Source organism: Pristiophorus japonicus, chromosome 15 (genome assembly GCF_044704955.1).
Source record: "Pristiophorus japonicus isolate sPriJap1 chromosome 15, sPriJap1.hap1, whole genome shotgun sequence".
Classification (NCBI taxonomy): Eukaryota; Metazoa; Chordata; class Chondrichthyes; family Pristiophoridae; genus Pristiophorus; species Pristiophorus japonicus.
The window spans coordinates 5286780-5301944 of NC_091991.1; the positions used below are offsets into that span (position 1 = coordinate 5286780).

General features: G+C 47.6%; 1 protein-coding gene across 1 annotated transcript in view; it reads left to right on the forward strand.

Annotated features, from left to right (window-relative positions):
* The window catches only part of LOC139280577 (GLIPR1-like protein 1), a 69667-nt gene extending 56690 nt beyond the window's left edge, over positions 1-12977 (forward strand). Inside the window, exons 4-6 of the mRNA XM_070900091.1 lie at positions 10054-10139; positions 10226-10252; positions 10354-12977. Coding sequence (XP_070756192.1) covers positions 10054-10139; positions 10226-10252; positions 10354-10454 — 214 coding nt within the window. The 3' untranslated portion in view covers positions 10455-12977. The remainder of the gene's footprint in view (positions 1-10053; positions 10140-10225; positions 10253-10353) is intronic.
* Positions 12978-15165: the final 2188 nt, after the last annotated feature.

The following is a 15165-nucleotide window of genomic DNA, read 5'->3' on the forward strand; positions in this document are numbered from 1 at the left end:
CGGAGCCTCCACAGCCACCAGGGCCTGTTCTTCCTCCAGTGCCTGGTTCCCTTCCCTTGCTCGTCCCCTCTGTTTGTTGCCCCTTTTGGGGTCAAACAACTTACACTGGTTAATGTGATACCACTTCACTCGGCGAGGCAATCGAACCGCATAGACCATAGGGCTAGCCTTGTCGACTATGCTGTATGGTCCCATATACAGTGGTTCAAATACCCCGACCCGGGCGAAGCTGCTCACCATCACCTGGTCGCCCACCTCCCAGTCATGGTGACTGCGGGGTTCCAGCAGCAGCCGATTGGCATGGTGCTGTTTACCCATGTTATTGGCCGCCTGCCAGTGAATCTGTTGAAGCTGTTCGAACAGGTTCCTGACAAAGTGCTCCCGGTTCATCTCTCGAAGCTGACCTTCGGTGAGGACCGGAGCCAACACATGCACTAGGGTTCTCATAATCCGGCCAGTCATCAGCTCATGGGGTGAGTACCCTGTGCTCTTTGACTGACTGGCCCGGATTCCCATGAGGACCAACGGTAAGACCTCCACCCACTTGTTAGGTGAGTCGCCCGTCTCCTTGCGCAGCCTTTCCTTTAGGGTCTGGTTCAGGCGTTCTACGGGGCCTGAGGACTGAGGGCTGTAGGCGACATGCCATTTGGCTCTTATCCCCAGCACCTTTAGGGTGGCCTGCGTCACCTGGCTGGTGAAGTGGCTTCCCCGGTCGGACGCCACGATTTGAGGTGGACCCCACCGAGAGAACACCTCCCTCACCAGGATTTTTGCAGTTCCCACTGCGGTAGCTGTTCGGCAAAGGAAGGCTTCCACCCACTTGGAAAACACATCCACCAGGACGAGGCAGTATTTATAACCTCCCTGGGCGGCCGGTAGGGGTCCGATTTAGTCGATCTGGATCGACTGCCATAGTCCCTCTACCCGCCTGACATATTCCATGGACACCTTCCTTTTCTGGTGGACCGGGTTGTTTGCAGTGCAAACCAGACAGCCCGCACAGAAATCGCGGACGTCTTCCCGGAGGCCTGGCCACCACCCTGCCTTTTCTACCCAGGTAGACTCCGGCCCGAGGTGTCCCACACCTGGACCCTCATGGGCCAGCTGAAGGAATTCCCACCGGTGTTGTGGCGGCACTACTCATTTGTCCCCTTTAAACAACATGCCTTCCCACACAGCAATATCTGCAGCACTGTACGGGCCCCTCAGCCTTTCCCCTCTTTTTGATAGCAGCCAAGGCAGCCTTCAGGACCGGATCCTGCATCTGGACTACTTTAAGGTCCGGGGCCACCGCCACCCCTATGCTCCCTTGTGTCCCTGGCTTCCTTCTTGCTGCTACTATCCCATAGGCGACCTGTACGAGCACCTTCCTTTGCTAGCAGGTCTGCCTGCTGGTTACCTTCCCCCTGTGGCTCAGTTTTGGAGTGGGCCTTTACCTTATGGATATACACATCCCCGGTTTCTTCCACTGCAGCCACGATCTTTTCTAGCAGGGGTTTGGTCACAAGGAGCTTTCCATCTGCAGAGGTGTATCCCCGGTGTGACCAAATCGGCAGATATTCTGTACATGAATTGCAAGTGAACATGCTGTTTGAGCAAATCGTGTATGGGGTAGGGAATTCCTCGGGGTGTATGACCACATACATCACCACCGAGAGTTCCGCCTGCTGGGCGCTCAGGGTGCATGGGAGTTTAAGAGCCAAAGCAATCCCTGCCTTGGGATCCCAAACTCCGCAGCCCGTGAGTCTTGTACCCGCGGACACTGATCTGGAACCATCAACGTAGATCTCGCGGCCTGTGGGGTGTATCCCTGCCCGAAATCCAAAGTTGATGTCCCATACCCCCTCCACAGAGTATCTATGCGGCTGCCCTGGATAGATTAGATTTGCTGCGAGCCTGGGCTCGCAGAGACTCTTGACTTTTAATGCCATTTGGGAGAGGAGGAGGGTCCAGTGAGTGATCCACTGCTCACTGTCCCGTCTTTAATCCTCCCGTCCAACAGCATCTGCGTCGGGGTATGATGGGTGAGGAGTGTAATGGGGGATACTCCAGTAAAGATCTGAGCTCTCTTTACTGCCCAGTGAGTGGCAAGCAAGTGCCTCTCACAATTGGAATATCCCTTTTCTACCTCCGTGAGGACCGAGGAGGAGTACACCATTGGTCTCAACTGGCCATTTCGCTCCTGGAACAACACTGCACTTAAGCTGTCGCCACTGGCTGCCACCTCCGGGAAGAATTCTTCTCCCCCATCAATTGCCCCTAGGGCCAGTGCTACCTGCAGGTCTCTCTTCAGATGGATAAATGCGGCCTCACAGCCCTCGTCCCACTCCCACTCGACCCCCTTATGTAGGAGTCTGAGCAGAGGGGCGGCAGTGGCTGCATAGTCTTCGATACAGTAGCCAGTGATTCCCAGGAAAGAACTTACCCCCGACACATTCGTAAGGGCAGGGAGTTCCTGCACTGCCTTTCTTCTAGCCTCATCAATGGCCCTTTCTCCTGCCCTTATTGTCAGGCCCAGGAATTTTACTTCCCCTAGACCTATCTGGGCTTTCTTGGGATTAAATTTAAAACTCCCTTCCTTTAGTAAGACCAGCAGCTCAGCCAGCAGTGGACCGTGTTCCTCACTGCTGTCTGTGAACAACAACAGGTCGTCCACATACTGGACCAGCTGGTGTGGTTGGCTGAAGCCTTTTAAGCGGTTCGCCATGCATTGGTGAAAAGTGCTGGGACTGTTATGAAAGCCCTGTGGGAGGCAGCTCCATGTATACTGCTGTTCCCGGAAGGTGAAGGCAAACGTGTACTGGTCTTCCCTCCATACAGGGATAGACCAGAACCCGTTGGATATGTCCAACACTGTGAACGTGGTTGCGGATGCAGGGATTTCCCCAATCAGATCCGCAACCGCCGCTACTGTGGGATGTTTTTATTGAGCACCCTGTAATCCACAGTAGCCCTCCAAGAATTATCCGGTTTCCTAACCGGCCAAAGCGGGGAGTTGACATGGGTGGCTATGGGTCTCAAAACACCGTGCTCGACAAGCGAGCTTAAAGCTGTCTCCAAGTCTGCTTCTGCCTCTCGGGGAAAGCCATACTGCTTTTGCGGGTGAAACATGGGATCCCCATCTATTCTAACCTCCACTCCTGTGACTCTCCCACAATCGTGTTTATGGGTGGCAAATGCTGCAAGATTTGCTTGCACATAGGCCCGGTACTCTGCCAGGGTGTTACCGACCAGAACCTCCAGGTCGTAACCCCCTTTTGGTTTCACGGTACACAGAGTCCCTTTTCCCTGTTTCTTATCAATAACCATGACTTCTCCCTCTGCTCCCATGTCCACTGTGCCCCATAGACTGTGATTCCTCAAGTTTACTAGGATCTGGCGAGCGATGGTGAAATCGGCCCCCAAGATCCCTTTTCCCGCCTGCTCCCAGTTCATCAGGATGCACTTCCATTGTGTTTGGAGTGCTCCTAAACGAACTGCGAGCGGGACTAAGAAAAACCCAGCCTTCTCATTTCCTGTGAACCCAACTAGTTGATACGGCACCCCGTTTGATAGAGGTGAGGTTGCGGGGTCCTCCGAATGGACTATCGTGCTGGAAGCACCAGTGTTCAAAAGGTAGGTACCCAATACACCCTCAACCTCCATCTTGACCCAGGGTCGTCCCCAGGGGTCGTATTCTAGTGGGCACAGGTATGCAGGCTGTGTCTGGGCTAGTCACGGCCTCTGTACTGGCAGGGTTGCTGGTGCTTCCCTGCCTGTTGCCGTGGCTACCTTCCCAGTCCCCTCCAGCGCTGTCCTCACTGCAGCTACTATCTGGTCAAGGGATGGTGAGGAGCTCCCTCCATTTCCCCCACTCTGGGCGGCTCCTGAAGGACTTCTCCCCCCATATCACTTTGCTGGGCTCCTGCAATCCCTTTTAAAATGTCCAGCTTTCCCGCACCCGTAGCACACTCCCTCCTTATCAATCGAGCGGCCACCCTCCTGGTGCCATTCCCTTTTGGGAATCGAGTTAGGTTTTACTTCATTTACCCGACCTTTGGAGGTTTTCTCCTCCTCCCCTCCTCCATTCCGTTGGACCAGTGCCAGTTGCCTGACCACTGCTTCCTGGGTGAGATTGGGATCCCGGGAATCGAACCACAGCTCTGCCCTGGCCTTAAGCCGGGGCAAGCAGTTCGCCACCAGCATCCTCAGCCAGCGGCCGGTATGCACCAGGGAAAGATTCGCCCGGTCGAATACCACCCACAGCCTGTCCGCAAACACCTGCGGGATCTCCCCTGCAAGCTGCCTTATCCTTTCGACCCGTTCGAAAGGACTGTCGTCATCGAAGCCCATAGCCTCAAGGACGGCCCTCTGGACCTCAACAAATGTGTGCTGCCCCTCCGGCATTCTGCCGGGAGGGTCTGGTACAATTTGCTGTCCAGAGAGAAGAGCAGCAACTTGGCTGTCTCTTCCTCGTCGCACCCATTAATTTCCCCTGCCTGCATCACCTCCATGAAGTGGATAGACGGGTCCCCGGTGCGAGTGAGTTTGGCCAAATGGGCCACCATGGCTCTGAATGATTGAACTCCATGGGGAATAATAAAGTCGCTCTCCAGCGCTCCCCGACCTTGGCCACCTGCCTGTAGAGGACCGTACTTGCGCTGCCTGACTGGGCACATCTGCCCCGGTTCAGGATCTTTCTGCGCTGGTCCCTCTATCTTTGGCTGTCCCACCATACCCGGTGCAGCAGACAGTGCCTGGTCACCTGATCCTGCCCTTAACTGACCCTCGGCGGGCGCCCCACATCCCTGCTGCCAAGCGGGACACATTGGTCCTGCCCCCAGCCCTGAGTATGCTATTACCTGCACACCCCGCTCCTCCTGGTACCCCACCGGACAAACCGCCGGTGCCTCAGGAGGTGGTCGGGTGTCCCTTGCCTTTGGATTCTCCTCTACCCCCCAATAATCTCCTTTATCTCCTGTGGACCCTCCAGGTCCTATCAGGGCGACCATCCCTTTTGCCTGGGATAGAGCGTGGGTGAGAGTTTTAATCCTCTCCTGGCAGGCACCGTGATCTGCCTTTTGAAACTCACTGCTACTGGCCACCTTATAAGCTGCCTGCATGTCTTTTGATTTATTCTCCAGTTCCCTAATTTTCTGGGCGTACCGAGAGTTCCGTTCCCGGAGGGACCTCTCACTACCCTTGGCCTCAGTGACCTGACACTGAAGATAGTCCCGGCTATTTCGGAAGGTCGCCTCCAACTGCCTCTTCCTTTGCTGCTCCTCAGCTAATTCAGCCAGCAGGTTCTCCCCAACCGCAGCCCGGATAGCAGAGAGCTCCTCTGATTTCTGAAGACTCTGCTCCAAGTCCTTCACCCGCTGGTCGAGCTATCGGACTTGGCAGGTGAGGCAGATAAGCCAAATGGCCTTTTCCACTCTGCGGTTGTGGTCCTTCCCTGTTATCCACTGAGCAGCAGCATCCACTGGGCGCTCTGCCCGTGTGAGGGCTTGCACCCAAGGTTTGGTGAAATTCACCTTGCCAAAAATGTATGAGGAAATTCTCTCCTCCATTTTAGTTTCCTCTCTTATCACCTCATCTGTTATATTAACATCTCCTGTTTGCTTGTGCCCTGCCGCGGTCACCATGTTCTGTAAGGGGTTCTGGGAGTGTTGTGCCTTGGGTGTCTCTCTCTGCCCTCACAGCTTATGCCTGGCCTGTGAGGTACCCTGAGTGCTGCAAGAGCACTCCTGGAGAGACTGTGTCCACAGCTTATGAAGAGGGTTTTGAGACTTGTGCGTCCCCACAGCATATGACTAGCCTGTGAGGCACCTGTGAGTGTCAAACACTCCTAACCCCTTTCTTCCCTAGCTTGTGGCACACAGTTGAGCATTTACGAGGCGCTCCTGGCTTCCCTTACACTGTTCTGACACAAGACTCATGATCAGGAGATATAATACAACAGAACTGAGACGAGGTGATTCCAAGAGGAACTTTAAGCTTCCAATTTATTTGACAAGGTGTATCTCAACAAACAGCAATACGCCAACAAAACAATCCCCCTAAATGCCACTAAACGGACACAACGAAAATTTTGACACATGTTTAACAGCAGTGCAATGCCCAACCTCCCACCTTCCTGACCTAACTGAGTTGGGAGTTCTGGGGACCAGAGATTATACTCACCACAGCCTTTACAGTCTTTCCAGGTCAAAACACGGTTTCAGGGTTCTCTTTTTGCTATCTTCAGGATCCTGAAGTTACTTTTTCGGTTGTGATTTTCTTGGAAACTTGGTTGTTGTTGCATCTTGTTGTTGCTGTGGATCTACCTGAGTCCAGCTCTCAGGGGAAGATCCTTGTGGAAAAAGAAAAGGTTCAGTAGCGAAAGGAGGCTGAACTGATGCCGTCTCGGGATGGTGATTTACTTCTTATGCCTTCGGTGTCTTCGGACACTGGTCTTCCTTCTGTGTCAAAAGGCTGACTGCTTGCTGGAACACGAGAACGGAACAACTTGTCGGGGCAGAAACCCCTTCTATATCCAATTATCCAGCCAGACTTTCGTGCTGAAACAAATCCTTCCCATTGGTGGGCTTATGATTTTTGAAAAATGCAGCAGTGTTGGATTTCGCGTGGGGCTTTCCACTGGCCATCCCGGTGTTAACCTAATCAAGGGTTGAGTAGGTGTTAATTGGGTTGGCAGGGTGTGGGCCTCCTGTAGCCATTGAGTAGGCCCTCGGTTTGTTTTGGGTTCCCTAGTTTTCTTAAGGCCTGCATAATATCCCTCTATAGTGTAAATGTGGGGGAGACAATAACCCGGTATCGGTGATGAGTCAGTCCCGAGTTTTCGAGCAAAGGCACTCCCATTGGCTTGGAGTCCCTTGCTTCGGGCTGACTCTGTCCCACCATTGGCCCTCCAAGGCCAAACCGTCTCGGTTTCAATCCACATCTGGTTCTGGGTTCCCTGTTCCTTCCAGGACACTGGCCTGCTGCAGCACATACAGATCCCACAGATCTTTTCCTTCTGGGTAAAATGAGGGGTTTTCGTCCTCCCTTACAGTCCTGCGCATAGAAGCGATACCTGGCCATTGAGACACTCTCCTTCGGCTTGAAGTGGTTCTGAACCAGCGTACACAACTCTGTGTCTTCTCCGCTGGTTTCTCCAGTGCTAGTAGATTCTTGATGAGGCCGTATAATGTGGACCCATACTCGGTGAGGAGAATCGCCCTGCGCTGATCGCTTTATCGTCCCCATCCAGCTCCTTGGTCATGAAGTACTAGTCGAGACGCTCAATGAAGGCTTCCCAATCATCACCCTCTACAAATCTCTCTAAAATACCAATGGCAGCCATGACCGCGTGAAAGTTCGTAATCTGTTACTTGTCGCCAATTGGAAGAACTCCGCAAGACTGAGTACTGTGAGCTAAAACTGATGTGACCTTAGTCTCTTTAATACATCTCCAGAGTGCCTAAGCAGCATGGCAGAGAACCTTTTATACTCCGTGCACAAGGTGTGCAGGTGACCCTTGGGCTTCCAACAGTTGCACCCGCTGATGGCAAGTCTTTCCCAGTTACAATGTTTACATACATAACACATGGTAAGAGTAGAAAAATGTGTGACTTGTTGCGAGATGTCGCGCCACAACACATCACTTGCCCTAGTCACTGTGCCATTAAAGTTCTTTTTGTACTGCCCTCACGGTAATGGACCGTAGTTACCGTTCAAACTTAAACACAGCAATTCTGCAATCAGAAATTAGCTCTCAAATCTACCACTCCAATCAGCGCAGTTACGTGTTGAATTCAGGTTAACAATGACAGACGGATTTGTCGCAATCCGAGTTATTTACTCTTGTCTTAAATTTCATTAAGTATGATCAAAACCTTTTCCTTGGAACAACTACATTGCTACCAACAAACAAATGGCGAGAATATAGCCAATGATCGTTAATAAAATATTCATTTTGCTTAATAATTTTGGAAATGTTTATAGATCACCTTTTGATCTCTTTTCCAATGAGAATAAGACTACTTCGTTATCTTTTTGTCACAACTTCAATTTCTGAGATAGGGTATCACCTTGGTTGCCTTGTCTGAGTCATAATATCCTTTCTACACTATGATGACCAGTATTGTGCGCCATACACAGGGTTTTTAAACAAAAATTCTTATCAAGGGATGCTACTCTTTCAATTGACAGCAATACATCAGCTTTAAGCACCAGATCAGGTATCGCAGAGTAAAGCTCTTTCTGCTTCTCTCCAACTTGAGAGAAGCACCAGTATTTCCACTTCCCACACCAGCCATTTCGGTGCCTCTCTGGACAGGTTTGTCAATTAGTGCCACATTATGGACACATACGTCCATCCCCATCAGGAACTGGATTGACAATGACCAAACTCATTTCACACAGGACCCTTGTAGCTAGAAGACAGACTTTCATCGCATCAGTCTGGGCAGGTCCCAGAGATATAACACACTGTGCTGCCCAGTTATCCTCCTAAGTAGGGTGCAGACCATAGCTATAATTAGCATACACAGTCATGCTGAATTCCTTCCGAGAAACTTCAGCTGTTCACAAAATTTAGTCAACCAAGTATAGATGAGCCGAGATTATTATAGGTCAGCACCTTAGCATGAAAAAGATACCTAGCCTCTAGAGACCTAAGTTGAGTACCACAAAGGTTGAAACACTCAATTGATTATAGACTCTGACACCATATAGCCCTGGTAACATTTCTTCTGGAAAGCAGGCAGCCCTCCACATTAACTGTTTGAGGCACTCCAAACTTTGATGTTCCATCATCAATGAGCATCATTGATCACTTTCTGACCTGTACGAAGGTTACCAGGTGGACAAGCCACTTTTTACTAATTTTACTGCTGCCTGAAGGAGACCATGTGAGAGTAACATCACAGATTCATAGCCACAGGCTGAGACAAAGAACATGGATTTTAGGGAGAAAGATCCTCATTTTCTGCTCATGCAAGGATCACAATAAATTGTCTCAAATCACTATCAAACAGCGTGCTCAAGTAATGGGAATGGTTATTGGTGGGGCCAGGATTAAGGAAAACTTCTGTGTGTCTGACAAGGTGTGATATCCAGAATAGTTATATACAAGTCTGTGCAATAGTTCCCATGGGTATTCGTTTGCTATGATAGTACAATGTTTGTCAGGTCTCATTCTTACTGGAGTGTAAAACTTCTGAGCTTGGTTTTGTAGGTTCCCATAATGGAAATGGGAGATAGTCAGGATTATTCTAAACTCCCTGTGGGTAATTTGGAATTTGGGCGATAGTGTAAAACGTATGAAATTGGCTTGGCCACCCATTAAAACACCTCTCCAGATTTTCATTTCCATTGAAGTCAATATCGGCGTTTGACACTATCAGTCAGTCAGTCACCCCAACCTAATCATCTCTGTAGGCGCAAGCAACTGGAATTTTCATCTTCTATAACCACAGTGTATAAAAGGTAGGTGTGGTGTAGGGCATTGTGTCTCCCATTCAGTGTGGTCTCCTAAAACTTGTTTGATCACTTGGGGGGAGGGGGGCATGTTGGGGAGGAATTTCCCAAATTTGTATTCTCAAATGGGCCGAGGGTTTTTTTCCTGTCATTTCCCTGTCATGAGAATGCGTGGCTGCTGGTGGGGTGAGATGGCGATGGGGATCATATACAGCCCCTCGAGCCTGCTCTGCCATTCAATAAGTTCATGGCTAATCTTCAACCTCAATTCCACTTTCCCACTCTATCTCCATATCCCTCGATTCCCTCATGGTGTTAAGTTGCACCATGACAGTATGGGACAGGCTTAATGGACCAGCTGGCCTTTTCCTGTTCATCATTTTTATATGTTTGTACGTCACAAGTATTTCCCTTGCCTTCCACTTATACTGAGGGAAATACTTGGTCTCTTTTCAGTATATGATGGTCCTAGTTCTTGTTAATTTGTCTTGGGAGTGCCAAGCAAGACATCCTCCAATGTATTGCTCTGTCCAGCTTATTTAAACTTTACTTTTTGAAAATAAAGTTGTGAACTACAAAAATTGTGATTACATCGATCTATTTTTCTTTCAGTGGAAATAGCAAAGGAAAGAAACCATATCTCAAAGGGGCACCTTGCGTTGATTGTGGTGCAGATTTTTGTAGGAGCAATTTATGCAGTAAGTTAAGTAGTCAATAGTTTTATATTTTTATGTTATTAATTTCAGTGAATTTTTAACTCACGCTTTTCTCTTTCTATTCTCAGGCGACCCAGATCGTGAATTGATCATACGTATGTTTTTTTTAATATTAGTATCAATAGCTTATTTCAATGTAACGTTAGCAACATTATTGGAAATTAATTCCATTATTTTTCACTTCATTTTCTGACAGAATACCCCAAGTGGAATCCAGACTTTGGGTCAGCCTCTATTTTGTTATCAAACTGCCTACTGCCACTCATGTCTATCACTGCAACAGATATTCTGTGGTAACTCCCCAGACATACTCCATGCATTTTATGGCATTTTTTCCTTCCAGTTTTCCTCTGTTTCAGCTGGGAGGGTAGGGTGTTCTGAGAAACGGAATTCTCGGCCATCACTGCTACTTCATGATTGCCAGACGGGCATTCAAAGGCATCGTGATGGACTCGTCACATTCCCCTCATCACTTTCAGCAGCTTGTATTTGTTGAGCGTTCCAAATTTGCTTAATTAAGCCAAGTATATTTGAGTGAGATGCTAATCCATGGGATTAAAACCTGTGACTTTCCTGTGCTTAACTAGTTTCCCCCAAAAAACTACTCTTACATCTAATTTACTCAGTTTTAACTTTCTCAAAGAGAAACCAAAGCCATGGTCATACGTGCTAAATATCAGATGTTTCTGTTAATAAGCAAGATAAGAGCTATTATTTTTGAATATACTATATAACATGTCATTTAAGAAACTCAGAGTTTTGTTTTTTTATTACTAGTTTTTAACATCTTGTTATAGACAACAAAAAGTTAAAGTATTGAGGGCATTTAAAAAAAATATGTAGGATAGAAACTATATTTGGCACTGACATTTAATGATATATTAAAATAGCAGACAGGTACATATGGATGAAAACAGTACTGATTGTAATTTCTGTTGTTATGTGTGCATCAATATGCCGCACGCACATACATATACACTCTAAAGTGTTGCAATGTGTGCAGTGTTTCTTGTCATCCTTGAGATCCATTTTACCAAGCTGAGGAAAGGAGCTGAAGTGATAGTAATTTCTGCTTCAACCACTAAAATGGAAGGGAACCGACAGCTGGCCCCAAATTTTGTTTCCTTGGCCAGTTTTTCTGTCATTTTGGTGAAACAGTCCCATTGCCAACATAGAGATAGGCGTCTCTGATGGGATATAATTGCACTCTGGATGCAGCTCTGGGCATCATCATCATAGGCAGTCCCTCGGAATCGAGGAAGACTTGCTTCCACTCCTGAAGTGAGTTCTTGGCTGAACAGTCCGATACGAGAGCTGCAGACTCTGTCACAGATGGGGCAGATAGTCGTTGAGGGAAGGGGTGGGTGGGACTGGTTTGCCGCACGCTCCTTCCGCTGCCTGCGCTTGATTTCTGCATGCTCTCGGCGTTGAGACTCGAGGTGCTCAGCGCCCTCCCGGTTGCACTTTCTCCACTTAGGGCAGTCTTTGACCAGGGACTCCCAGTGCCAGTGGGGATGTTGCACTTTATCAGGTCAGGCTGGTGAGCATAATCAACCTATAAGAAATATTTTTATGTATAGTTTGGCTAGTTGTGATGAAAATCATTTAACACTCTGCTGCCGCACTGCATGAAATATTACTGCACGCAGGAATAGGATAACAACTGTTAGGTATTTGCATGATACGGTTTTTGTAACCAATTTTCTAGGGTTCTCCACATCTCAGTATTTTTAGTAAATTTTGATTTAAATTACTTTTGTTTAAATGTAATTCAGTGGACAGGTGAGTACAATAAATTATAGACGTGCATGCCTACCCCATAGCAATTCATTTGTTAGCTCAATTAAAATTTTTAGCAATCAGGGGTACTTCTGGGAGCCTTGGATAAATGCATCTGCGAACTCTGTTTGCTTTTCGTCACCACTGCCGAATATTTGATAAAAGCAGCGACCCGCAAAATATTTGCGATCAAATTAGTCTCTTTATTGCAATAGTACAACAGACTGTTACCCTCTTCGTCTATAGAATCAACGCTGATGTCCTCTCTCCCTGCCCTCTCCCTCCCTCTCCCCTTCCATTTCTATTTCCCCCCTCTTTTTCTCTCTCACCCGCCACACGCTCCTTTCGGCTCTGCAGCAATGCCCGGGGAGGCCCCAACCCCCCCGTGCCCGTACCCATTGGCTGTAAGCTGCATACACTGCAAGGGAATCCCTTCACCTTGTGTTTGCTAAGCATTAAAGGAGATAAAAATGATGCACTGAAATCGCTAAATGGATTTCCAGTAGAATCCTGTAAATTCAAATATTCAGTTATCTAATCTTTGACAGAAATGGTTTGGATAAGCACACATCGTTCCTTGCACCGATCCTGACATTAAAATCCTGTTTTTACAATAGTCACTGGGGATGCTGTTCTGAAAAATAGTGTATATATATATATATTCTGTGCTTTTTGAATCTTCTGGATGTTTTGGATTTCTGTGCATTGCAAACAAGACTTGATTGTTTACTTAATGAAATACAAAGTTTCCCCCCATTTGGAATTTCAGATGTGATTAGAGTTGCGATGTTGGATTTTGAATATTGTCTCCATTATTTTTAACTTCAAGCAATTGAACAATGTACATGCAATTATAATACTTAGATTTATATACCGTAGTTGTTGATAAAGTGCATATTTTACGTTGGCTAAAAAGCAATTTTCACAAAATCTGTTTAATATGCCAGTGAAGTAACCTGGATCCTGTTTCTTTTGAATGTTAAAAGGAATGTCATAAGAAATTAATTATAATAAACAATTTGTGAATTTTCTGGTAGAAAATCTCATTGTATTCCTCCTGAAATCATAAGCCTCCTTCCTGTGAAAAACTACACATCTCTACTGTTTTTGTATCAGGGATCATGTAGAAAGATATTTGGGGGACTGACAATGCTTGAGCAGCGCACCCTTTTAGGTTATTTTCACCGGCCGACTTACCATCAAACGTATTGCAAAAGCAAAATACTGCGGATGCTGGAATCTGAAATACAAACAGAAAATGCTGAAATACTCAGCAGGTCTGGCAGCATCTATGGCGAGAGAAACAGAGTGAACGTTTCAGGGCGTTAAGGGGTCGACGTGTGGCAGTGAGGGGTCGCCGCGCACAGCGATGATGTCATCACCGGTTGCGCAGTGGTTCGGGGTGCTAACTGCGGGACGCCTCCGCAAACTCCCGGGCAATTTCCCCACCCCCCACCCCCTTCCTCCAGGCAAAAAGTGTCTTGCACCCCCCAGAGGCGCTAAGGAGGCTTTAAAAGGGAGCAATTTCGCCCCCATTGTGTCTGCACCAATCACTAATCTGGAGCCCATGGTTACTGACTCTCCACATTCCCCTGAATATGTCAAACAAGACCTGTCTTCGCTGCCTCAACAAAGTATGATGTCTTTACACTCAGCACTGCAGCTTAGTGGGGAGAGGAAATACATAGAAACAGACCATTCGGCCCAAGCTTAGCATGCAGGTACAGCAGGCGGTGAAAAAGGCAAATAGTATGTTGGCCTTCATAACAAGGGGATTTGAGTATAGGAGCAGGGAAGTCTTGTTGCAGTTGTACAGCGCCTTGGTGAGGCCCCACCTGGAATATTGTGTTCAGTTTTGATCTCCAAATCTGAGGAAGGACGTTCTTGCTATTGAGGGAGTGCAGCGAAGGTTCATCAGACTGATTCCAGGGATGGCTGGATCATGAGGAGAGACTGGATCAACTGGGCCTTTTTCCACTGGAGTTTAGAAGGATGAGAGGGGATCTCATAGAAATATATAAGAGTCTGACTGGACTGGACAGGTTAGATGCGGGAATAATGTTCCCGATGTTAGGGAAGTCCAGAACAGTCTTAGGATAAGGGGCAGGCCATTTAGGACTGAGATGAGGAGAAACTTCTTCGCTCAGAGAGTAGTTAACCTGTGGAATTCCCTGCCGCAGAGAGTTGTTGATGCCAGTTCATTGGATATATTCAAGAGGGAGTTAGATATGGCCCTTGCGGCTAAAGGGATCAAGGGGTATGGAGAGAAAGCAGGAAAGGGGTACTGAGGTTGAATGATCAGCCATGATCTTATTGAATAGTGGTGCAGGCTCGAAGGGCCGGATGGCCTAATCCTGCACCTATTTTCTATGTTTCTATGTAATCAGTCCAAGTTTGTGTTTACCCTCCACGCGAGCATACCCATTCCATCTCTTTTCCTTCATAAGAACAGGAATAGTCCATTCAGCCCCTCGAGCCTGTTTGCGCCATTCAGTTAGATCATGGCTGATCGGTATCTTAACTCCATTTACCTGCCTTGGTTCTGTATCCCTTAATACCCTTGCCTAACAAAAATCGATCAATCTCAGTTTTGGAATTTTCAACTGATCTAACCTCAACAGCTTTTTGGTGAAGAGATTTTCCCTACTCTTTGTGTGAAGAAATGCTTCCTGACATCACCCCGAACAGCTTGTCTCTAACATTAAGATTATACCCCCTTGTTCTGGACTCCCCCACCAGAGGAAATAGTTGCTATCCTTTCAAATATTTTACTCATCTTAAAATCTTAATTATATTACCCTCAAGCTTCCATACTCAAGGCAATACAAGCCTAGTCGATGCAACATGTCCTCATAATTTAACCCTTTTAGTCTCGGTATCATTCTGGTGAATCTGCACCCTCTCCAAGGCCGATATATCCTTCCTGAGGTGTGGTGCACAGACCTACTCAGATGTGGTCTAACCAGAGCTTTTTACAACTGTAGCATAACTGCCACTCCTTTGTATTCCATCCCCCTAACCTCAGTGGTGGGGAAATTATTGGAAAAAATCCTGAAGGACAGGATAATCTTCACTTAGAAAGACAAGGATTAATCAAGGACAATCAGCACGGATTTGTTAAGGGAAGGGGGAAGGTCAGGTCTGACTAACTTGATTGAATTTTCCGAGGAGTTTAACCAGGAGGGTCGATAAAGACAAAGTGTATGATGTAATGTATATGGATTTTTGC